General features: G+C 40.7%; 2 protein-coding genes across 2 annotated transcripts; both read left to right on the top strand.

Annotated features, from left to right (window-relative positions):
- Window positions 1–3,402: 3,402 nt before the first annotated feature.
- Window positions 3,403–4,415, top strand: LOC117784292 (eukaryotic translation initiation factor 3 subunit F-2). The gene has a single exon (XM_034621990.1). It carries the CDS (start codon window positions 3,403–3,405, stop codon window positions 4,273–4,275), a length of 873 nt encoding a protein of 290 aa, XP_034477881.1. The 3' UTR covers window positions 4,276–4,415.
- Window positions 4,416–12,373: 7,958 nt separating this feature from the next.
- Window positions 12,374–21,644, top strand: LOC117785936 (mucin-5AC). The gene is made up of 4 exons (XM_034624214.1): window positions 12,374–12,722; window positions 15,174–17,826; window positions 17,896–18,600; window positions 18,754–21,644. Exons 1-4 carry the CDS (start codon window positions 12,385–12,387, stop codon window positions 21,523–21,525), a joined length of 6,468 nt encoding a protein of 2,155 aa, XP_034480105.1. The 5' UTR covers window positions 12,374–12,384; the 3' UTR covers window positions 21,526–21,644.
- The last annotated feature ends 5,125 nt before the right edge of the window (window positions 21,645–26,769 follow it).

Raw genomic sequence — 26,769 nt, 5'->3', positions numbered from 1 at the left:
TTCGCCTTTGGCTCAAAAGCTGCTGACTGTTCACACGCTCGCTTGGCCAACCGCTCGACTGGCCAACTGACTGGCTGGCCGGTTGGTTGGTTGGCTGGGCATGGCCAGGATGCGGATGCTGGGCTGCCTTACATGTGTGTGAGTCTGTGTGTGTGTGTGTGTGTGTTATGCTCCTTTGCATTGGTTTTGTTTGCTGTCTTGATAGTGAGTAAAGCGAGAGAGCACAGAGGCAGAAGGCAGGAGGCAGGAAACAAGCTCTTCAGGCGCCCGCATCCTGCACCTGCCTTTCACTTTATCTTGCTTTGTCCGTCTCCCTCTCTCATGCTCTCCTTCTCTCTGTGTGTGCATGCGCCTGCTTAATAGACGCCCTTTCTCACTGTTCCATGGTTTTCTCTATACACGAGTATGTACTGTACGAGTACGAGCAAACTAACTGCCGCTGGGCCAAGTGTAGCATATTTTTTACTGCCAAGTGATGATGCCTCTTGTTGTTGCCTCTTGTTGTTGCCGCTTTATATACCCGTTACTTCAAAAATACAAAAAATGGTATATTGTGCGCGTTGTAGTGTATGAAAGACCAACACAACCACAGTTTTTAAGATAATACGTTTTTTATGGTAATTAACGTTATCTATTAATATAATCTATCATCTCACTAAACCACAGCAAGATCGAACAAGTAGAACGGCTGTAATAGCTAACCAAACTTATTAATAATTAAGGCAATACAAGCGCCCAAAAGTATGCAGTAGTTTTTTTTAGTTATCAATTTCTATAAAGTACTTTTATATATACTGAAATAAGTAACGGGTATTCCTATAGTCGGTGTCTCGACTAAAGTCTTTCCCACTAGTTATTGTTGCTCTTGCTGTTGAAACTTGAAATTTAAAATGTAATTTAATATAGATTTAACTCAAGTTGGGCGCTTGTAATGGACTTAATTTGGCCAACGACTACATGCATTATGATAAGCTTTTGACCATTCGCTTAATTAACATGACTAATGCACTAAACAGCAGCCGCTGAGTCACAGTTAAACGCACAACAACAGCAACAACAACTAAATAACAAAAAAGCGTACTAAACTAACCGATAACTAATGAGCTAGTGGCTAATCAGGCTGTAACATGTCCCTAACGCCTACTGCCACGCCCCAACTGAAACCAATTTAGTGAGCCACACACACACATATAACTCACACACACGCACACACACACAGTCACACGCATAGACTACACACACGCAGCTGATAAGGCTGAAGAGAAATTGTGCCAGTCATAACTCAAAAGGGAACTCGTCAGGACGCGGATGAGACGCTAGAAAGGACGCAGGACGCGTGTCTACATTATGGCCATCATTCAGAGGCGTCATTGCAGGCCAGCAAAATGACAGAGAGAGCGAGCGAGACGGAGTGTGAGAATAATCATAAAAATGCTGTGGAACCTAATCCTTTCACAAACACACACACACACACACTTACACACACTCACATGGCCACTAACTCTAACCAAAGAAAACGCATTTAAGCATGAAAGGATACGACCACTTTTGTTATTGTTGTTGTTGTTGTTTGCTGAATACGTAAAAGGATTTTGCGCACCTTTCAAAATCCCTTTTTTTTTTACAGCTTTTTTCTTTTATAAAGTCCGAGCTGAAGCGACTCCGAGTGAATGCATGAATGCATGATGATTGAATGAATGAATGTGCCATGGCCAAGGCCCACACAAAAAATATAAAAAATAAAAAATGAAAAGAAAAATGAAAATGAAAATGAACATGGATGGAAAAAAAAAACCTTTGTATCTTAGGGTCAGAGCACTAATCAGCTGGTCGTAGACATTTTGTAGCCATCCCGGTGCCTCACTTGTTTTGATTATAAATTGAAAAATTTGCTGTTGTGCAAATTTCAACAAAATCAAAGTGTTTGCATGGAATTTCCTAATTTTTTTTCTTCGTTTCTTTTTTCTCCGTGCTTCCCCTTTAATGGCATTTCCATATGTCACAACCCGAGCAGGCGGTCAAGCGCAAAGGCCGAGCGCCCAAGTGGAAATGGTGACTCAAGTGTGTGGTATTGGGAATTGGGGGTTTAGTTGAGACATAAAGGATATGCTTGTTAGTAACCAAATTTGCAACAATGACAACCGGCACACACACACACACACATAGAGAGAGAGAGAGAGAGAGAGACAGAGAGAGATCACAAAAGCAAAGAAAAGTTTTTGACACTTTCAAGTTCACACAACATTTTGAAGGTGTGCAGTCATGGGTAATCGAATTCCAACAGCTTTTTATTGAAAATAGGTATTCTGTTGGTACATCTGTACAGATATATACATTAGGGTGCATACATTTTATTTACAAAAAATGGTAATCGTTTGTTAATTCTAAGATGTTTTCAGCACGAAAACAATAATTGTAAATTTGTGTTGAGAGATGTAGCGTTTAAAGCAGGGAATAACACCGGAACCGGTACGGGAACCATTAACCGAAATTAACCGTTTAATTTTTCAACTTCCAACTGTCATAACTTGATCAAAACTGAAACGATTTTCAAACGGAATGTCATTTTGATCATGATTTGGACTCTAAATTTATTCTGCATTCAAATTTTGTTCATTTGGAAAATTTAATTATTTTCGACCAAGATTCGATTTCGATGGTAAGGGTCCCCCCTTTGAAATTTTGAAAATTCAAAATTTTAAATCTCAAGTTTTCACTTTTAATCAACTCCTTATATCGTAATTAGTATAAAACAACACTTTAAACTTGATTCTGAGACCTTTCATTTTTTTTGTAAAAAATCATGTAAAATTGAACAAAAATTTGGACATGTAAAGTGGTTAAATCCGAAGTCTGACCAACTTCAAACTGTCATAACTTGATCAAAACTGAAACGATTTTCAAGCGGAATGTCATTTTGATCATGGTTTGGCCTTTTAATTCATTCTGCATTTAAATATATGTAAATGTTTAAAAAAATGTTTTGCATTATTTCTAGCTATTTATTTTGATGTCATATTTATTACAAAATGAATTCTTAACATTTAAAAATGTTTTAAAATTCATTAATTTATTGGGCCCATATAAACTGATGCACCCCAATAAACATATTTCTATACACTAGATAGAAATGCTAAATAAGAAATAAGAGGTTTTTTTATAATGGTTCATGTGCAAACTTTAATATTCAAAGCTGATTGCTGTGCCACTCGATAAGTCTGTAATTTTTGTCATCAGCAGTGCTGCCAACTTTGAGAAATTCCAACTTTAGGCCACAGCTTCTACTTGTTAACACTTTCCAACACTGGCACAGTGCCAAATGAAGCGCAGCCAACTTAATTCAGCTGTTTTGAACTTTCTTCAACTGAGCTTGCACAATTTACAAATCTAACAAAATCCAGAATGTCAATCTGCAACTATCAAATGCAATCCAAGGTGCGTCTGCATCCTTTGGTGCTATTCCAAATTATCGACGCCTACGAGCGTCGTCCGAAATCGGCTAAAATGTCGGTCGGAACGTTGTTGGGACGCAGGGACAAGGGCAACGACATTGTTGATATAACCAACAGCTTTACGGTGCAGCACAAGGAGCAGCAGATCGGTGATGTGGAGCAATTCAAGCTGGACACTCAGTACGCCAGCGAGATGTACGAGCTGAACCAGATCACGTATCCGCAGGAGAAGATCATCGGTTGGTACAGCACCGGCAAAACATTGTCCCGCTCGGCAGCCGCATTGCATGCGTTCTACTCACGGGAGTGCGGGGAGATGCAACCGTTGCATTTGCTGGTGGACACAACGTTGCGCGCTGGACGAATGAGTACCCGCCTCTATTGCGCAGTCGCAATGGGCGTGCCCGGCGGTACCAAGGGCCTGTTGTTCACACAGCTGCCGGTACTGCAGCTGGACACCGAAGGTGATGAGTCTGTGGCATTGCGGATGATGCAGAAGTACGCCTTGCAGCCGACCAAACAGCAGGGTCGCATGCTGCCCGAACTGGTGCATGTGGTGGAGGCCATCAAGGAGCTGGAACTGAAGCTGGAGCTCGTGTTGCGCTACATCAACGATGTCCTTGGCCGCAAACGTCTGCCGGACAACCATGTGGGACGTGCTCTGCACGATGTCCTGACCTCGGTGCCCTTATTGGATGCGGAGAGCTTTCGTCTCATGTTCAACTCCAATGTGCGGGACATGCTGATGAGCATTACACTCTCCACCATGATCAAGACCCAGATGGAGCTCACCGAAAAGTTGTCCTGCCTGCCAGATCATTAACTTCACAAATAACAATACCAAAATACTATGAAGACTTACATTGTTTCGTAATTATTTTAACTAAACTGGGTCTTTATTAGAATGTTTGTCTGTCTTTCACTTTCATTCTTATAAAATAAAGAATCACTTATTTAGCAATTGGTTTACTACTTTGGTAAATATTTGTCCAATTTTCTGCATTCGATTTTCTGTGTTATACCCTATAAATAAATTATATAGATAGCTATTGATCCTGAGAGGCAACGCTCTCAGGAGGGTTACCCATATATGTTTAGAGCAAGAATAAATGATGATATAAGAGACTGCAACAAAGAGAAAAAACTGCGGAATATTATATAAAAATCTGTGTCAGAAGTACGATAATCACGAATTTTCTTAAAACATGTACAAAATACTTAAGTTCGGGTTTAGATTGAGATAAGATTTATTTATTTAATATCCCAGTGCTACAAGTTGAAAGAAACTTATGAAAATTGCACTAGTCAATATGCATGTATGTACAATTTTTTTAAATTAGATTAAATTGTTTAGACTTCTTTGACTTTTTATAAGTTAGGAATTTAAAACTTGAATTTTAGATTTTTTTTTTTTTTTGTGTGATTATACTTAATGCAAAATTTAAGACACTACTTCATAAGTGTGTTGACAATATTGCTAATCATTTGCTACAATTAGTTATTCATTTATTTTTTTATTTATGCACGACTAAAAGCAGTCGGCAAAGAAAAAATTACCAATTATGAATATTAAATTAAAGATTACAAATACAATAAAATATAAATTATGAACTGTAAAGAAAAAAAAAAATTTTAAGTTAGATGTGGGGTAAGCAAAAATTATAAATGATCCAAGATTTGTTGCTAGGATTGGGGAAAACCCAGAAAAACCCAATCAGACCAATAAAGATTAGTATTGTTAATAATAATAGAATGAATTTTAGACTAGTATAAAGTAACATAACAAGTTATTAGTATTAGTTATTTATAATTTTTTCTTGATTAATTTTTATCCTCATTTTTCTGATATTCAAATTTAATTTTTTTACATCAACAACTGCAATGGAAAATACTTACACAGTTTAACAGGAAATAAAGCAACACTTTAAGCAGCATTGCAGTTGTCAACGTTGCAATATAATATATTTTTTGTTTTCATATTTTTACGAGCACCATAAATATATTACAGAAGTGATAATGGCGTCGATTGCATAATGGATTAAATTCAGGCCACTCTTTCGCCGATGTCGATGTCGTTGACAATGACGCTTGCTGTTTGTCGTTTTATTTAAGCCTTTATCAATGCAAATGCGAATGCAACCGCGAATGCCACATGACGCATAAGGCCATTGTTGCAGTTGACTCTGGCTCTGACTCTGGCATTTCCAGTTTCAGTGCTACTGACCCCCAAGGAGTGTTTGCATTTTTACTTAATTTGAAGCGATTTATTTATAATTTTTTAAAGAGCGGCTGCTGTGCCACTGATTGCAGCTGCTGCTGCTGAACGTAATTAATTAAAATGGCAATATTATTGAACGCATTTGATGCTGTGTGGTAAATTCAGCACGAAAGTGTGTCAAATCAAATGCAAATTTCAAATCTAAATCTAAGGAGGCAGAGCAACTTGGCGACAGGGCAAGCGGAAAATGCAAATGAGCAACGCACGCGCCATTTTCACAAAATGGTGGCAATCAAAAATGTTGCACGCAGCACTGTGTGCAGATTGCGCAGCGATGTCGCAAAGAAGTTATTTCACAGATCACGTATACGCCACATTGGCTAGAAGACATTGCAACTTTTTGCTAATTAATGTCAAAAATGTTATATATTAAAATCGTTGCATTGAAGTTCATGCCACGTGTTAAATCCCCTGCACGCTGCGGCTTCATAACTTTCGACACTTGCTCCTCCTGCTCCCTCAGCTCCTCTGCTCTCCCTCTCTTCATTTTGCTGCTGAACGTGTTTGGACTTTGTGCGCAAATCAATGCGACAATTTGAGCTAAAGTTGTAACTTGCCACATTTAAGTTGGAGCAGCATTTATTGTGGCCAAACAAACTTGAAAGCCCTGGCAACTCATTGAGGATTTATGCTGAAGTGTGTGCGCTTTTGTGGCCACAGTTAAGGTGTCAGTTGCAGGCCGAGAAATGGAAGCCAAACCAGGAATACCGCCTGCCAAGTTGGCCCTGTTGCCAGCTCAGCAATTGGCAACGCCCACAACATTTGACTCACAATCAGACAGACTATAGCAGCCATAAAATACTGCTACTCGTACTCGCACATATGCCACAACAAAAAGATATACTATGCGAGCCATCTTATAATAGACATGCTTCACGTACGCTGTGTTGACGCGCAAAACAATAATAAGGCTTCAATGCCAAGATAAAAATATGAAAAAGCAACAACAAATGGTAGGAGTAAGAGGTAATAGACAGACAGTTAGACGAAGGCGAAAAAAGCGAGCTCAAAACTTGCAGAAGCGAAATAAAGATTGGCATAGATATGCACGTGATTGGAATGTAACTCCGAAATTAAGTGGCTCCTGCGGCGCCAAGGAAACCAAAAGAAATCTTTTGCAAAACAATATATGTCATATACAAGATACAGTAGCACACACACACCCACACACACACTTACACAAAACTCTGTTGACTGCGCCAACAGCAAATGGCCAACGAATTGAGTGGCAGTGGCAAAACGGAAAATAAAATGCACATTAGCAGAAGGCACACAAAATGCCGTTGGCAAAACCGATAGGAAGGAAATTGTTACGTAGGCCAAGGCGCAGCAAAAAGCAACAACAACAACAGAAACAGCAACAACAAGAAAACAAATCGAAATAAATAAATAAAATCAAATGTTCTGTGGAAAAAACTTTGGCTTCGCTGGACGAACTTAGGTAAAACTGTGCACCACCTCCACCTGCACCTTAAGGACCACAGCACCACCCTCCATCACCCACCACCCTCAATCGCATCTACACCCACGCACAAAGCGCTTGAATTACATCTTATGAGCGTCTGGAGGTTACGCTTTAGGGTAACCAGCACGGCGTATACGTAACGTAACGCTAGCGTAACGGAAACGGAAACAAAGCGATAAACTTTTGTTAGTGTAGCGCGGCAATCCACACTCGAGGCCCGCGGGAGCGTAAAAGTGCGAAAGTGCGCCCCCAATCGCAGCAATAGTGGAAGCCACTGTGAGTCCAAGTTCTGTTGCCTTTGGCTTCGTCTGAGTCTCCGACTCCAACTCCTTCGTCTAAGACAGTGGCAGAAAAACAGCTTCAAACGGAAGCAGAAGCAGCTCAGCAGCAGCGTGTAAATGTCGGCTAACACTTGGCTGCGTTTCCTGAAAAAAAAAAAAATACAGAGTGTAAGACGAAAGAAAATACTAGGAACCAGTTGGCTAAAGTGGAAAGCCCGACTACAGGAATACCCGTCGTTTATTTCAATATATATATTAAAAAAAAAACTATTGCATACTTTTGGGTGCTTGCATTGTCTTAATTTTTAATAACTTTGGTTAGCTATTACAGCCGTTCTACTTGTTCGATCTCGCTGCGGTTAAGTAAGTTAATAGATAATATTAATAAACTTATTATCATAAATTTAAAACAAATTTAAACTGCTTCAACGCCATTCTGATCTGTGTACCAAATTTGATTGCTCTACCTTTTATAGTCTTCAAAGTCTAGGCGCATACACTGCCTTTTATATACATTTCAACGAACACAATATACACTTTTACTTATTTTTGTAAATAACGGGTATAATAATACGAAAGACGAAGGAAAATACTAGGAAAAATCACAAGAAACAAGCAACATACTCAACAGCTTGCTTATGTGCTACTCAGACACAATTGCAGAGCGGAGAGAAGTTGGAACTGATGTGTGAATTACGAGTGTATTTTAGTTTTTTTGTTCTACTCTTTTCTCTTCAACTTTGATTTCAGCTTTTAAAGGCAAGCATAAAGCGGATTTCATTAAAAGTCTTTGACCAAAAAAAAAAAAAAGTCTAATGCAATTTGCTTTAATTTTTAGCCGCAAATGAAGACTGATTGAGTACAAGTTCAAGAAAATCCAATAAAAATACAGTCTCACTGAAAAGTCAATGGCTAACAAGCAAAAACAAACCGAAATAAGTTCTGGGAAAAAATCTTAATTTTCCACAACAGAAACGTGACACATTTTCACTGGTCAGGAGGGGCAAACAGTTCTGCAACTTTACAGAGAATACAAGCATACACACACACACACACACACTCACACACATACTTATGGTGTGTATCTGTGTGTGGCTCAATTGGTTGACGCTTGTTTTTGGGTTTTGTTTTTAAGGATGGGTTAGCCTCAAAAACCAATATCTTTTGTATTTTCGTCACACGCAACACGTTAAATGTTTTGGTTGCTTGTTTTCAGGTAATATAAGCTAAATTTTGGTCCTAAAGTCTTAAGTAGCCGATAGAAGTTGGATTAATTCCAAACTAAACCCTTTATTTTTACCAATTAACAGTGAATGGCTAGAATATCAAATATTGCACCTAAATTAGGAAGGTCTTTGATTTAATTAATCAATCAGTTAGTTGATAAAATAAATTTGAAAATATATTTGTAGACAAACAAGACAAATTTTATAAATATATTTCTTAATCCATATATGTAAAACTCTTTGTCCTGACTCACTCACACACTTACTCATATTTTTTGAATATTTTAATATTTTTGAGGAATATCAAATATAGCAGCTAAATTGGGTAGGTCTTAGATTTAATTAATCAATCAGTTATTTAATAAAATAAATTTGAAAATATATTTGTTGACAAGTAAGTCAAATTTTATAATTTTTTTTTTAATCTTTATATAATATGAAAAATCTTTGTCCTGACTCACTCATTACTCACTCATATTTGGGAAGGTCTTTGCTTTAATTAATCAATAATTAATAAAATTAATTTAAAACAAATTTTTGCTTAATAAGTCAAATTTTGTAAATTTATCTTTGTTCTGTCTCACTCATTCACTCACTCATATTTTATACAAATTTAAATTTTTTTAAAGAGTATTACTTAGCATTAATGGAAAATCTATACTTAAAAAGTTTCCAAAGCTTGGGCAACTGTTGTGACTGCCCTCGCTTATCGAACCCTGGCTCTTGTGCTTAACAAAAACTGTCAACCACATGGCCCAAAATGTCATTTCGACTAAATACACCTTTTCCTTTTGTCATTTGATTTATTGTATGCCCGAAAGTATTTGCGGTGCATGTGTGTAGCATGTGTGTGTGTAGGGTGTGTTGGGTGTGTGGGTCGTATACTATGTAAATGTCTGCTTGATTTGTTTAAACAAACGTTCAAAGTGTGCTTCCTTTGCTTGTCTCTACAGCTGTCAGGTTCAATCTTCTGCTCGTTGTGCCCTTAACCGAAACCTGAACGACCGCACTTTCTTCTAGTGTTTGCTCTGGTTTGTAACACTGTGAGAACTGTTGGTGGTGTGTGTGTGTGTCTGTGTGTCGTCCACTTGTCATGTCACTCAGCGTCATTGTCATGCAGACAATGCCAGGCCAGTCCGACAGTCGGCAGTCAGTCTTCAATCTACCAATCTCTCGCTTCCCTTCTTCCCAGCAGCATCATTTTTGGAGTCTTGCATTTCATTTACATTTTCAATGACAGTTCGAGTTTGGAGGCTGGCTTCTTCAGGAATGCTGGCATTCGTAATTTACCGTTACAAATCAATTGTCAAGTTTTGACCATGACGCGTCCTTCGACGCCTTTGTCTGCCTCCCTTGCCGCCATTTTGTCAGCGCGTGTCAATGCGTTGATATCCTTGAAGCAGCATCCAGTCGTACTTAAATGTTATGCTCCAAAAAAGAGGACGACATTTTTACACACAATTTATGTTAATATGGCCACAGTTTAGCCATAAAAGAATCAGAGCAAACCGATATTCCGCACAGCCAGCCAAACATATTTTTATAGCTTTTCTCGATATTTATGCGCGATTTTTTTCGCATTGAGCTCAAATTGTTTAGCTGCTTATTTTGTGGGATACATATCAAATGTACGTGCTACGGCAAAAGTTTTTGGGTTCATTGCACAAACACACATCCTTACTACACATACTCTTACAACCCCAACACACACACACACACACACACAGACTGAATGTGTGGCTTGCTGTTAACATTTTGACAGCAAAAGGCTTTAAGTTGTCAGCGCGTTCTTTAGCCATTTTATTGTTTGTTGTTGCTCGTTGTTGTTGTTATTAGTTTGTTGCTGTTGCTGTTATTGTTGTTGTTAGCGCTTGTGCTTATTAACATATTGTTGTTTTGCGCCTGTCGCGCCATTGACAATTCATTTTGTTATCAACAAACACGAAAGCTTAGTGACAAAACCTAAAAACAAACCCCAAAAACCTCACACCAAAAACTTTTCAAAATGCACGACTACGAGATGACCTGGAATAGGCGTTAAAAAAAATTTAAAGTTAAATGATTAGATACTGATAAATATGTATTTTCTAAAAGAATTTTAATAAATACATGTATTTAGTATTTAATTACAGGAAGAGCAAAAATTACTTATTTTAATTATAAAGATTAATTTTAACTCTTAAATTTCGTAAACAAAAAAATTTAAAATAATAATACATTTTTATTTTTATTTAAAATACATAATATAACTCTTAGTTTCAAATGGTATTATAAAAATTTAAAAGTAATAAAAGAAAAATTTTGCTTTAGATAAGACTTTTAGTTTGATGAAATTGAAATGTTTTTTTTTTTAATTTTTGAGCATTTTTTTTTATTTTCTAATGGTAGTAACTAAATTAAAAAAAAGAAGTGAGCAAATTGTAATTTTTTCAACGCATTAAATTTTTTTAATAAAACACATAAATAATTTAACAAGTTTTGCAACTATTGTTTTGTAATTACCCTGTTTAGTCACATATTTCCAGGATATAAATATGCTTATGCATAGTATTGTAGATTTGGCATGTAAAAACTCCATTGTCAACTGAAGATTTGTGCTAACGATAAGCTCTGACAGTTGAACTGAGAGTATGCCATGCGAACAGTGTTAATTAAAGGCAAACTAAAGCCTTAAAGCCTCAAACTAAAACCAGTATGCTGCTCACACAAGAAGGTGGAGGAGTAAGGAATAAAACAACAGCTGCAGGACTCATGGATGTTGCATATGCAGAGTAGATCCTGGCGACTTATGTCTAAGTTGTGGTGCACTTTAGTTTGGGGCATTGAGAGCATGCTTTAGCTCCAAGACGACGCGACGCGACGATGGCTGCAGCTGCCTCTAAAAGGCAGTTTAAGCTCTCAAACACACACACACACACACACACACATACACAAGCAATGAGAGCTGGCAGTCATGTGGCAGCCACGTTATTATTAGCATAATTACAGGCGCATTAGCGTGCTGCGGCTTGGGCATCAGGTTCCTGGGCAATTTGTGTGGTTGCCTGATTATGACAGCCTAAAAGTATGCCACATTTCCACACACAGCACACGCAGGAGTGTGTTGCAACTTGTCGACCACTTTAAAGCTAGCCTTATGCTAATCAACATACAGTTAGTTAACTAAATATTTTGATACATAATAAAATTTACATATTTTTACAGATTTTAAAAAATATTTTATATCCATTTTATAACTTGCTCTAAATTTTGATGGCAATTTAAGCTATGATTATGTCAAAAGAATAACTTGACTAACTGCATAGATATTCCTAGAACTGCCTGGCTATCTGTTTTTTTTATAAGTTTTCTAGAGCATTTTCATTAACATTGCATTAATTAGTTTTTCATTTTACTTTGCAGCTTTGCTACTCGCTTCATGTTTACGCAGGCGACGCTTCAGCCGAGCTTCAACATTAAACATTAAACAGCAACAACACTAAATCCGACCCGACCCGACCCGACCAAAAGGTCACACAGCTAAGAACAATTTTTAGATAAAACTCAAGCTCAAATAAAAACAAGAAGCAAAAAAAAAAAAAAAAGAAAAGAATACAGCAGCGAGTGGAAAGGAAAACAACAGAATAGAAGAAAAAAAAAGAGAAGAATCAAGAGAAGGACGACTAGGACTTGGCAGGAAACAATGCGTTCCCTGCGCAGTTTACAGCTGCTCGGTCTGCTGTGCCTGGCGTTGGGTAATATCAGCCATGTCGCGGCCTATCCCAAGACCAAAAGCAACACCAACACTCCAACAACAACAACAACAACAACGGCACATCAGTCGAAGCAGCCTATCTACACCTATCTGACCACATCAAGTATGTCCAGCCACGGGAATGATGCTGCCATGCAACCAGCTATTGTGTACGAGGCAACTATGCCCAAGCAGCAGCAGCAGGAGGGGGAGAAGGGGCATGCCACAACATCCGCAACAGCAACGACGTCGCCGGTGGAGGCATCAAAGAAAGTCATCGGTTCCAGGTGAGTGCACATACTCTTTTGGCTGATGTGAGCGATTTTAACTTTTGCGGAGGGGTTTGTAAGGGGCAGTGAATTCCCCCCACCTTCTTCTCCTCCCCTCAATTATCCCTCCCCCCGTTTCATGCGCTTTAGCATTGTTTGCACTTGTTGTTGTCGCTGTTGTTAGGCAAAGTCTTTTGTTTGTACAGCTTTTTGCAATTTTTCCCACTAATTGAAATAGAATTTGCCTTTTGTTGTTGTTGTTGTTGTTGTTGTTGTTAGCCTTGGATCTGGTCAGTTGGCAAATGCCTTAGTATTTTAATTAATTTGCTCAACAGGCGCCGCACAGCATCGTGCCACTTGACAGGGGGCACCAATAAAACACGTGGCATACCTTGCGGCTCTGCGTCTAAAATAAGTACAACAAAATGAAGGGAATGAAAAATAGACGAAATACAAAATGTAAACAAAATAACAAGTGAGGCACAAATTGAGTGGTCATTAACTTCAAATCAATGCTAATCAGTGTGGCTTCTGGCGGGGTAGTTAAGTGGTATAGGTCGGCCAAAAACAGACCCCAAATGCAGCTGGAAATTTAACCAAATTTGGCACATAATATACATGTATAAAAAGGCAAAGTAAGAATTAATATTTTGTTTTTTTTCCCATGAATTTCGTTTACCTTCTGGGAAAGTTGTACCCTCGTAAAGATTCTTGTTTCCCATTTCGCACTTTCATATTAATACTGCGTTTAAACAAATTCACAGCCTGCGGCTTATGGTTGTCTGTCTGTCTGTCCGTCTGTCCGGCTGTCTGTCTAGCTTCCTCTCTGTTGACTGATAATGATTACGAACAGCTGCCACATTGATAATGTTAATGATGGTTAAGATAAAATCGCTGCCATGGAAGCTGTGTACAATATAAGAGTATTACCTTCAGCCTCGCCTATGGTTACACTATGTATTTATGTACATTTGTATATGCAATGCATAAATTACGTTATTCGGCCACAAATGTATTTCATTTATTGGCAATTTAATGCATTTTTTGTCATTGCCTTTAGCCATATTCTTACAAACAATAATATCCTTTAGATAGGTAACATAAAAAAATTCAAATGGAAATCTGATATTCAAATTATATTTGTTTTTTTTTTTGCTTCAGTTTCTCTTTAGATTTTTTAGCTGTATTTAATAGAAAACAAAAAATATTATGGACCCTGTTCCGGTTTTCACCCACACTTTTCTATGATTTTATAAAATGTATTTTCTGACGTTGCATTTATGCTAACTACTTAAAAATTATATTTTTTTTACTTTATAAGACTAAAATAAACTCAAGGCTAATTCAATATGCGAAATATTTTCAAAACAAAATTAGAACAGGTTAAATATTTTTACTGTGTAAACCTGAAATGGCCCGTATATAACATGTATTTGCATGCTATATATAAAATTCTTTCCTTTGAAGGATAAAAATTGTTTTGTCGAGTACTGAAATAAGTCTTCACTTTTGAATGCAAGTAATATTACAATTAAAAGCAAGAGCAACAAATTCAGCTTCATTACTTTGTTTACTATTTTATTTGTTTGTCGACAAACGAAATTCCAAATTCCACTTTAGTTGCTTTTGCAAAAAACAATGTTTTGTAAGTATATTAACTATTACCCTTTGTTATTGCAATATTAATACAAAGTTGACATTTATAATGAGATTTAGAAAATGTTTCGAAATGTTCTCTACTCATAATGAATTTCATAATAAAATGGACATACAATATAATTGTCATAATTTGTAGTTTAATAAAACTAGTTAATTTAAAATGCGCTAATCAGAAATTGTTAAATGTTTGCGAATGATTATACATTATTTAGACTATTGCAGCTCATGTGGCAGCAGTGATTTTAGCTGGATAATGAAAAGAGACAGCCGGACAAACTGACAGACAGACAGACATAACTCTGCAATGCACTTAGATATTCAGATAGATGCCAGATACAACAATAACTAGAGAAGCAGCTGCATGTGAGTCGACATGCCTAGACTCACGTGCATAAATGTTAATGATGTGCTCGCTGTCATTCACTGCAAGAGATTGGAGGAGTACGTACATGTATGTGCTCTCGTTGCATGTAAATATGTTAACTAACTGACGAGCGTGGCAGTTGCAAATGCAATGGGTGAAAGGAGGAGGGAGTGGGAAGGAGGGGCAACAGTGGGAGCATCATCAGAGCGTGACTCTGTGACTTTTTGCAACGATTGCATACCATTCAATTTCCATTAAAATGCCAGGCGAATGCGCCGCAAAGTATGCAGCATGACTTGCACTCAATATCTCTCTCTTTCCTTCTCTCTCTCTCTTTTTAATCGCATTTATTTGTCATTAATCATTGTCTGACACTCAATAACATACGCTCTGCTTTTTTCTTCCCTTCCCATCTCTGTCTTTTGATCAACTTCTGTGTCATTTAGCGTGGTTTCCTCGGTGTCCGTTGTGCTTGACGGGAATGAGCCGCAGTTTACGGATGCATTGGGTCATAAGGTGCCGAAGCCGCAGCCCTCGTTGCAGGTGGCGAGTCCCATAGATCTGCTCAATCCCGATCGCTATGAGTTCTACACATTTGATGAGCATGGTGAGCTGGTCAAGCGTCTGATGACCATGCAGGAGATCCAAAGCATTGTGGCGAACGGCGATGGTGAAGGACCCTCCATTATACACACGCCGCCACAGACAGAGCAGGAGCCGGAGAAGAATGTGCAGGATATTGTGAATAGAGTGCAGAATGTCCTCAACAAGGAGGTGGCCAGCAGCTCCTCGAAGAACAGCTCGGCGGAGCTGCTGCTGCCAGTGTTGGATACTCCCGATGTGTCCTCCTCCTGGTCACTCATCCTCCCAGCCATCTTTGGCAACACGGGTGGCGACATCTTCCCGCAGCAGAAACCCCAGCAGATCGTGATGACACCCGAATCCGAGCTATTGGATACATCGACGAGGGCAGCGCCAATCACACAGCGGGTTACCAAGAAACCGAAGCCGTCCAAGCGCAAGCCGGGCAACAAACGCAAGCCCAGCACCACAACGACCACCACTGAGATGACACCGCAGGTGGTGCAGGAGGAACTGGATCCCATGGAGTCTGTTTACGCGGGCATTGAGCAATATCAACAGGCAGCGGCCAATATGCATGACTTTGATGTGGTGCACATGCAGCCCATTTACCAGAAGCGACCCAGCACCACCGCCAGACCCGAGACAACAACCACCACCCGACGTGTGTTCTACAACAACCAGGAGATCATCCACACACCCACATCATCCACAAGTGCTGGCAGCTATTCAAGCACCACGGAGAAGATCGTGCACAATCATCAGCTGGCCAAGAAACCCGCCAATGTGCAGCGGAAACCCACGCAACCACATCGTGTGAAGAAACCCAATGGCGGCACTAGCAGCAGCACCACCAGCACCACTCATTCCACGGGCAGCAAGCAAAAGCTAAAGAAGAAGACAACTACTACCACTAGCACCACCACAACCACTACTACACCCGCAACCACCACTACAACTGCAGCAACATCGCCTGCGGAGGAAGCACCACCCGCCACTGAGGCAGTCACTAGCACCACCCAAGCAACTGTGTCAACCACACCCAAAAAGAAGAAGCGCAAGCCAACGCGCACGCCTGGACACGCGACTAGCACCACCAGCGGTGGCAACAAGCCCGGCAAACCGAAGCGCAAGCCAACCACTAAGCCCAAACCACCAACAGAAGCCATCGACACCGCAACTGCAGCCTCTGCACCACAGTATCAGGAGGTAAGCACGCTGAAACCACCGCGCCCACATCGACCACACAAGAAGCCCAAGCCTACAACAACCACGAGCACAACGACAACAACAACCACAACAACAACAACAACCACACCAGAGCCAACAACGACAACAACAACCACTGCTGTGCCTGAGACTGCAACTGAGCCTGCACCACAGCAGCTACCAACAGAAGCTCCAGCAGCTGAGCCACAACCTGAACCGCAGTCAACCACAACAACAACCACAGCTGTGCCAACCACAACAACAACCACAGCTGAGCCTACAACAACCACCACGAGCAGACGTCCACCCGCATTGCATCATCAGAAGTTGCATGGAAAACCTGCACATGCGAGCACCACCAAGCGACCCAGCACCCAGCCGCACCACCAGAAGATCCACCAGAAGCCTGTGCATAGTTCGCTAGCCAGTGAGTCCACCAAGTCACCTAATCAACAGCCCATACACTCCTATGGCTATGTGAATGCGCTGCCAACGAAGAGCACAACCACAACCACAACAACTACAACTAGCACCACACATGCACCCATGTATCCAGTGCCCAGCTACGATGCCGAAGCCACTGAGCAGCTGCCCACAATTGTGGCTCAAGGGGAACAGCTGAAGAAGACACCATTGCCGTTGCCATCGTTGGCATTGATGCAACAGCAGCTGCAACAAAGTTCGCCATCGCCTGCACCACAATTGTCGCCGGATCAGATACTCTCGATGGATCAGATTGTGCAGAGCCTGACACAGGATCTGCTGGGCAGCGACAAAAAGGAGGAGCGACCAGTGCAAGCACCTGTTAAATACGACAGTGCGGAGAATAATGAACAGATGGCATTGTTGGCCAACAAGAAGAAGACACCACTGAGCAGCACAACAACAACAACAACAACCACTCCCAAGACAAGCACAACGCTAATAAATACACCTAGACCCTTGACCGCCAACTACGGAGGTAGTACGTTGGCCACCATGCTGGATGAGGAGGATGCAAGCACAAGTCTGGAGCCAGTTGAGTCCAGCGAGCAGACGACGCACAGCAGCAGTGAACTGGAGCCGGAGCAGGAGACAACGGTGGTGTTGATAACCGCAAGGCCGCAATACTTTGCCTCGACCAGTGCACCGCAAGCCGTGAAGCCGGAGCTGCCCCACGAAGAGCCGGAGACCACAGAGTTGCCATACCACACGCAATTCCAGCTGACCACACCAATGGCAACGCTGGACGATGGCGAAAGTGAAACGGAGACGGAAAAGGAAAAGGAAGCCACCACAAGCCAACCGACTGAGGAAGCTAATCATGTGGTCAAGTTGGAGCCACTTTATGCGGATGTGCCCGAGGCGGTGATTGCCGAGCTAACGGAGCAGCCGGAGGAGTCAACCACCAGTGGTTACCAACAGCAGGAGGTTAGCGCTGAGGCAACCACCGAACTCGTGGCACGTCTGCCCGTTACGGAGAGCACCACAGCCGCCGCTGATGAGGACGACGACGACAGCACTGAGGTAACGCCCATGATTGCCAACCTGGTGCAACAGCTCAATCTGGAGGTGCTAAAGCCAACGGATCAAATCTCAATGGCCAATTTCCAGACACAGGCGGCAACAGTGGCCTCCACGCTGGTCGATGGCAGCAACACTCTCGTCTCCGACATTCACATGAACTCCAATGAGACAAAAGATGAACTCGAGTTCCTCATGTCCGATGTGATACAACAAATTACCCAGGATGAGCAATACAAGCCATCTCAACACAATGATGATGATGATTCACATCGTTTGACCAACTATGCCCAGTTGAACACCTCATTTCTGCTGCAACCAGCGAAGCCAGCGCAGGAGCTGAAGAAAAAGACGACGACGACGACGACGACAACGACGACGACGGAATCTTTGCCTGCACAGGAAACCACAACCATAATACCCAGTAATGAGGAACTCATTAAACAGGAAGCCGCCTACCTCAGTCAGGTGGAGAGCAGCACATACAGGGTGCCGGTGTTATCGCTATCGGAAATCTATGCACAGCAACAGCAGAACGAGGATGCTGAGCAGCAGCAATTCGAGCTGGACAGACTAGATGTAAAACCAACTGAAACAGCAGTCAAACAGGAAGTCAGCGAACAGCAGGAGAAGGAGAAAGACCAGGAGCAGGAGAAGGAGAAGGAGAAAGACCAGCAGCAGGAGCAGGAGAAGGAGAAAGACCAGGCGCAGGAGAAGGAGAAAGACCAGGAGCAGGAGCAGGAGAAGGAGAAAGAACAAGGAGAGACAACCTACATAACTGAGACGACAGTCAGCGCGGAGGCAACCACCGAGGAGAGCAAAGAGACGACGACAGCCAACGAGGAAACAAGCTCAACGAGCGTCGAGCAGCTGGACAGCGAAAAGCCTGACTCGCCGGACAACTACAACATGGAAAGCGAGGAGCAAAAGCCCGAAATGTTGACAAATGCTTACAACGAACAAATCCTCGCGGAAGCCAGCGAAACACCCACGACAGACAAGTCCGATGTGGCACAAACGCAGGTGACGCCAGTCGCTGGAGCAGCTGCAGCAACGATTGTTTACCAGGAGCAAACATCAACAGAGCAACAGCAGACGGAGACGAACACGGAAAAGGAGTTGGAGTTGGAGGAGCAGGGGGAGCAGGAGGAGCAGGAGAAAAGCAAGGAAACAGAAACACAAACAGAGGAGGAGCCAATGCAAAGTGTCGAGGATAATGCAACAAATGCGGCACAGTTGCAGCCACAGTATGCAGCAGCACAGCCGGAGGCAACAGAGGAGAAGACGGAGACGACGGAGACAACGGCTAGCGATGAGACGGTGACGGAAATACCCGGTGATATGTCCGTGGTATCATCCGAATCGGACATGTCGCTCAGTTCGGAGCAGGCTACGGAAAAGCTTGAGCTGAGCACGGTAAAGAGCTTGGAATTGAACGAGGAGTCAACGGAGGATATATCGGATGAGTTGAGCGCCACTCTGACCGAAGAGGATACGACAAGCGCTCAGAACTATCAGCTGGACGATGAGGATCCCTATGTGAAGCTGGGCGAGACCACGGCCAGTGTGGTGAAGCCACAGAGCATGGAGATTGAGCAGGAGGAGGATAAGGAGAGCACAGTTCAGTCCACGGAGCAGCAGGAGGAGGAGAACTACAAGGTGAGCCTGCCCTTGGTCAGTTATGGCAACCAGGAAGTTGAGCAGCCAGACGAGGAGGATGAGGAGGATCAAGCCAACTATCAGCTGCCCAGCAGCACAACAACAACGACAACAACAACGACAACAACAAAGAAGCCTACAACAACAACCACCACGACAACAACACCAACAAAGCGTCTGCACACCTTGAAACCTGTGTCCTACTATGTGCAACCTTCCCTGCTCGCTGGCTACAATCAGCTGGAACCACAACCACCCAAAGTGTTGCCCTACAACGCCAACAGTCTCTCCCAGCAGCAGCAACAACAACAACAACAACGACCTATGCAACGTCCTGCTTCGTTGACCAATTTGATGGCTGCCTCGACACAGGCAACGCGTCCACCTGTCAAACTGGAGCCAAGTCCACAAAGCTCGCAGGGATTGGAGGCATCCACAGTGCGACTGGATGAGGATGTTGTTGCCTTCGCTCGCCTATGCAATGAGCTGGCATTCAGCTACTGGAAGGCCATCACCTCGGAGAAGATTAGCTCGGCCAGAAGTCTGGTCATCTCACCCTTTGCCTTGACTTCCATGTTGTCGATGGTTTTCCTCGGTGCACGCGGCAGCACGTCGGGAGAAATGAACGAGATACTCAAGCTGGACGATATGGTCACCTTTAATCCACATTTAATCTTCAGGAACATCACGAACTCGGTGGAACAGTCGTTGGAGGGAGACATTGCCACGGCGGCATTTGTGCGCGAGATCTTCAGTGATCGGTCGAATGGCAAGATCTTGCCCTTCTTCAAGGAGAAGACACAGCAGCTGTATGCCGGACATGTGGAGGAGGTGAACTTCCATGTGGTGAACGATATTGTGCGAAGACGCACCAATCTCTTGGTCAAGCGACACACCATGGGCAAAGTGCTGGAATATCTGCGCACGAATAGCGTTTGGGTTAATGGTCCGCTGGCTACAGTGTCGGCCAATCTCTTCCAGACAGACTGCTCCCGCGGCTCGACAACGGATCGCGATGGTGAAATGTTCTTCCAGGTGCATCCCACGGTGCGTCAGCGTCGTCTGGTGCCAATTCCCGCGGTGCTCTATCGCTCCGGCTTCTCGGCCGGCTATGAGCCCAAGCTGGATGCCACAATTGTGGCATTTGGACGCATACAGGACACGGTGAGCACCATTTATGTGATGCCAGGACATCAGAGTTCGGTGGCGCCCACAGACAATCTGGATAGACTGGAAAGGAATCTGGTGGAACAGGCGTTTAGCAAGGAGAATGCCTGGAGCAGTCTGCTCACCTCGCTGATGGATCGTCCGGGCATGGAGGTGCAACTGCCGCGTTTCTCGCACCGCTCGTTTGTCAATGCCTCGCTGGGTCTGCAGAAGATGGGACTGAAGGGTCTGTTCAGGTCGGACTTTGCCGACTTGCGCGGCTTGACAGGTGCCGGCAATCGCGACATCTTCCTGTCGGACATGACACAGATCAATACGTTCAGCACCTGTGGCGAGGAGAAGATCTCCGATCACCATCATGTGGAAATGTATCCGGCACCGCCGCTGCGTAAGCGCAACAAGGATGTGGATGCCACCGATGACGATGCCTATGATTCATCCGAGGCGGTTGTGGATTTTGGTTCATTGGTGCAGGAGTCGACATTGGGTCGCGGCTTCTACGATGATCTGCTGGATCCCAAGTATCTGGAGCTGCCATTGCCGCTGCGTCCGCGTCAGGCACGAGTTCCGGATGCGCCTCGGCTGCGTTTCGACAAACCCTTCCTCTACTTTGTGCGCCACAATCCGACGGGCATGATACTCTTCATGGGTCGCTTCAATCCCCGCCTGCTGCCATGAAAACGTATCCCCGTGTCTTTACCCAACTTTAAGTAAGCCAAACATTTCAACAATTTGTTAAAAAAAACTTCAATGAATAGTGAATTTATTTTGCCAGTCTGCAAAATGCCTGCAATTAAGTTAATTCTATTTTTAATGTCCTTATTGCTGTGCCTTAATCCCGCGTCCTGTCATTATCTCCAGCGCACTGATACGAGATTGATGTGCAGCAAATTAAAAAATATTATTCAACAATAGAGAAATTTATATATTCTCGTATATACTCGTTTATATGCATTTTTTCTATGCCCAATTTTATTAAATAAATACGCGCGCACAATATCCAAATATTTTTAAATGCAGTTTGCAGTTTACAGTTTGCAATTTGTGGAGCAAAAAACGATATTCAATTGTTTTGGCTCGCAAACAATAAATGAAATAAAAATGAAAATCAAAATAGGAAAACACACGTAAATGCATATAAAAATATGTATGTATAAATAAAGTTAAACAAATTGGCTGCGAATGCAAATGCAATCAAAAACAACAGCAACAACAACAATACAAATGTAATTTAGTAAAATAAACTTTAACACTACGCAAACTAACAGTTATGTATGCTAATATGTAAGCTTAAAAAATCTAAATAAATAAATAAATAAATGAAACGAACAAAACCGTCGCAAATTTCTTATAAATTGATTGACAAATACAATTTCAGCCTAAGAGTATGCAACACAATTTTTAATTGTGCTTGAGCTCGGTCTCTACTACTGCTTGCACTGCTTGTGACTGCTTGCTTTCAACTGGCAACTGTAAGCCGGAAGTATTAATTTTTTTTGCCAGCGCTGCCATACTGGCAATTTTATAGCTATAAGTTAATTGGAAAGTGCACTTGCAAAAAATTTATAACAAATGATATTATTACGAAATTTGCAAGTTGAGAAATGCTATTTTAAATACGATTGTATATGTATATTGTATATGTCAATTTATTCGCAATTAAATGCTATTGATATTATTAATGAAATATAGTTGAAACAGGTAATAGAAATTAAATTCAACAAATCATATAATTTCTTAAGCATAATCTTTAATTATTAATTATTTTAAAAGACTTGCACTTATGTTTATCATATTTTATAGCCTTTTCGCTATACCTAGCTATTTTTTCTGTGATTTAATTAGTTATTTTAGCACTTAAAATTCTGACAGCACTGGTTTTTGCCACTGCTGTCCAAAAAAACAAAAGTAACATTTTCAAGTGAAAAAGTAGAGACATGGCATGCATATCCTTTCGCAAGAGAAATAGTATTAAGTGTAAGTAGAAGCTCAAGTAATGTGTGTGTATGTTTTGAAGTTTTACAGAGTGTTTCAAGTTTTATGTAGGCCAATGGCAGGCAAGGTCCAACACGCACAGACATGTTGAATAACAACAACAAATGCACATATTTTAATTAATATTTAACAAGAATACACATAAGCGATGCTTATAATGAAATCTGAACAGCTCGGTGTATGGCTCGGTGTGTGAGTGTAAGTGTGTGTGTGTGAGTAAGTGTGTGTGTGTGTACGTGTGGGAGTTGTTGTGGGCGTGGAAATGGGCATGAAACAACTGGCTGCAACTTTGTCAAACTTTTGTGAACACGACTTGGCTGCTTGTTGTTGTTGTTGCTGCTGTTGCTGTTGTTGTTGTTGTTGTTAAGGGAACCCTGCGGTTGCGTTGGCAACTTCAACGTCGACAACTACGGACGCTTGCTCACTTGCATGTCGTACTTGTTGTTGCTGTTTTTTAAGCTTTATGTGGTTTTTGCAGCTATCACGCATAAACGTGTATGTGTGTGCTTGTGGGTGGGTGTGTGTGTGTGTGTGTGTGTGTGTGTACGAAATCACTGAAACAAGTAGCATACTTTTAGGCCAAACAATTGCCAGGCAGCCAACTGTGGTAAACTCAAAAAACGCAGAAAAACATAACAGCAACAACAACAACAACAACAACAAGACAACAACAGTAACAACACAGTTGGTTGAAAAAAAAAAGGCAAAACGACTCACGACTAACGACTGCGGGCAGCCACAAGCTGAAAATATAGCATACAAACAGGCGCCTCTATACAAGAACAGACGCACACTCTCACACACGCACACACACACACACACACACACACACTCATGTGTCAATGCGCGAATGGCAACTGCGTCTGCCATGCCATAGAAAAATAGAAACAGCAACTGAAATCTAGCGCACTCTCTAAATCTGTGTAGAGGCTAGACAGTTGTTGGTCTATATAATGGAGTATATAGGTACTGATGATTACCCTATCCCTAAAATAATTAAAAAGCTTAGCACACTTTAAAAAAGATAAATTTTTAATACGTAAGCTTGATAGAGAGTTGAGTCGATAGAACGTTGTTTGCTTCTATTTAAAATATGTATTAAATACCTCAGAAATATCTTTTATGCAAATAAACTTATTTCCAAATTTAAAAAAGTCGCATTTTAAAATTAGCTTTATGTTTAGTTTTATATACTTCCATTAATAAATTGTATATTCCCATATTTATATATTCCCATTTCTAGCTGAGCTTTTACTTCATATTCAGCTGATTCGTAGGAATGAGATTCCTTAAAAATACAAATTAATAAATACAAAATCAAATATCAATTTAAAATCACAGTAAGTGGAAAAGTCAGCTATAATCTGTATAAAAATTCCCATATACTTTTCTCTGTGAGGTTTTACTTCATATAATTGTTTATCCATAATCTTTACATCATATTCAGCTGATTCGTAGGAATGAGGATCCTTAAAAATACAAATTAATAAATACAAATTCAAATATCAATTAATAATAACAGTAACTGAAAAAGTCAGCTATAAATTTAAAAAAATTAGCAAATCTCAATTAAAAATTGACCTATCGACCTATGATTAAAATAGCAATATGCTAGGGTATTCAATCGTCTGCACTGGTAAAAAAGCTCTGCTTTCTGAGATTTTTTTTCGTGTTTTTATGTTGAATATAAAACATGAAATGCTGCGTATTATCCTTACAATACATATGCACAGTGGAGTGGACCACTTTATTATGCTGCTAATTTGTCATGCAGTTGCAAGTTGCAAGTTGCTAGTTGCGAGTTGCGACGCTTCATGAACTAAATAACACTAAAGTGCAACTAATTTGCAAAAATTTGTATTGCTGTCAGTGATATTTGGAAGCTGCCAGCGTTGCCATCGTTGTTAACAACAAATGCTTCCGCTGCTTATTTCCCCTTCTTTATTTTTTTCTTATTTCATTGTTGTAGTTGTTATGGCAAAGTCGCAATTTATTTCCGCACGTGTTGCGTCAACAATACCAAAAAAAAAGAGTGAAATAAAAATAAATAAAAGGGGGAAGACAAATCTGTCATTGTAACTATTATTATTATTATTCGTATTATATTTTTATTATTATTTTTATTGTACTCGCATTGTGTAGTAAGAAAAGTATTTCTTTCTTTTTTGTTGCTGCTGCTTGCTGGAACAATGCGACAGCTGCACAATGTCCGTTTCTTCTTCCAGTTGCCGGTTGGGTTCGGTCAGGAAAAGCCAAGCAACCATCCGCCCCGTTGGCTCCAACGTCCCGACCATCATCCGCTCATTGTAATTGTTGTTCAACGAACTTTTCCTTTTTCCGCTTTTTTCGCTACTTGCTGCCAAAGTTTCCGTTTCGTTTTTTCGGCATCAGCTTCGGCTTCGGCTTGAGCTTGGGCTTTTTGCTGAGCATTTTCCATGCCGTTTTCCTTTTGTTTTCCTTAACGCTTTTGTGTGTGTGAAGTGTCGTCTTTTGCTTTCTTAGCACCTGTCGAAATTACGCAAGTGTCACTTAAAACGGGAAACGGCAACAATAACAACAAGTGTACAACGACAACGACAATGACAACACGAATAACAACATTGTTCATGTCTTTAACCCTTTCAAGTACAATGGGACTTAATGTTGTCTGTGTACCTGTGGTCGCTCTTGTTATTGCTGTCCCCACGGTGCTAATGTTATTTGCATTTCATGCTTTTCGCTTTTGTTTACCCATTGCCACTCGTATTTATTTGCGTCCACGTGTCGTATACTTAATGCGATTTTCGAATTTCTGATTTCCACCTTTCCGACTAAAGCTAATGAATTGTTGTTGCTGTTTAGAAACTCGTAATACAAAATACAAACTCACTTCAATATATGTGCCAAACTTTTTACACTGTTCAACTATTAGTTTGGGCCACAAAATAAAATACAACAGAGGGGCAAAAAAAAAGAAAAAAACTTTGACGCTTAATGAACTGGTGACCACAGAAACCAACTCTGAGGTTACAACTGCTAATTAATTTACATTAGCAAATTGCAAGCATGTAATTGACTTTTATTGGCGTTTGCACTGCAACAGCAACAGCAGCAACAGCAGCAACAAAACAGAAGAGCAGCAACAGCAACAGCAACATAAACAAATGCAAATACACATAGAAACTAACTCTATGTGCTTTATGCTATGTACTAAAGTTTATATAAAGTTATGCGCTAATTACACAATAGAGACGCATTTGGTGGCCACTTTTGTCAACGTGGCTTAATTAGAAATCTACCAGAAACTACCAGCTGAGCCACAGGGTACAATACGTAAACAACTTATATATATTTGTATATATCCTTATTGAAGTAGCAAATATCGAAATTAGGTCAATTAAGACGCTGTACAACGAACGACTGAAAATTAGTTAAAATGAAAAATGGCATTGGCTGCAAGTGGAAGATTAAGCAGAGCAACTAGAGGAAGATAATATCAATAACTTGTTATATTACATTGTACTAGTCTAATATTTATACTATTACTAATACCTATACTAATTTTTATTGATCTGATTTCGCTTTTCTGGGTTTTCCCCAATCCTTGCCAAAAATGTTGGATCAATTATAATTTTAGCATACCTCATATCTAATTTTAAATATTTTTCTCTACAGTTCATAATTTATATTTATTTTTTATTTATTTTTTATCTTATTTTTAACTATTAACTTAATTTTTATACTTAGTAATTTTTTCTTTGCTAACAGCTTTTAGTCGTGCATAAATACATAAATAAATAAATAAATATTTTCGAACAAGCATAATCCCTTTTCATTACAGTTCCAAATAAGTTTAAAGAACAGCTTAAGGCGCAGTGTATGAAAAGAAAATAAAATTTAAAGCTGAAAGTTTTTTAAAATCAGAAAAACCCATAAAAATATGAATTT

Source organism: Drosophila innubila (assembly GCF_004354385.1).
Source record: "Drosophila innubila isolate TH190305 chromosome 2R unlocalized genomic scaffold, UK_Dinn_1.0 1_C_2R, whole genome shotgun sequence".
Classification (NCBI taxonomy): Eukaryota; Metazoa; Arthropoda; class Insecta; order Diptera; family Drosophilidae; genus Drosophila; species Drosophila innubila.
Note: the sequence above shows the minus strand (reverse complement) of the source record. Positions and strands in the feature narration are given on the sequence as shown.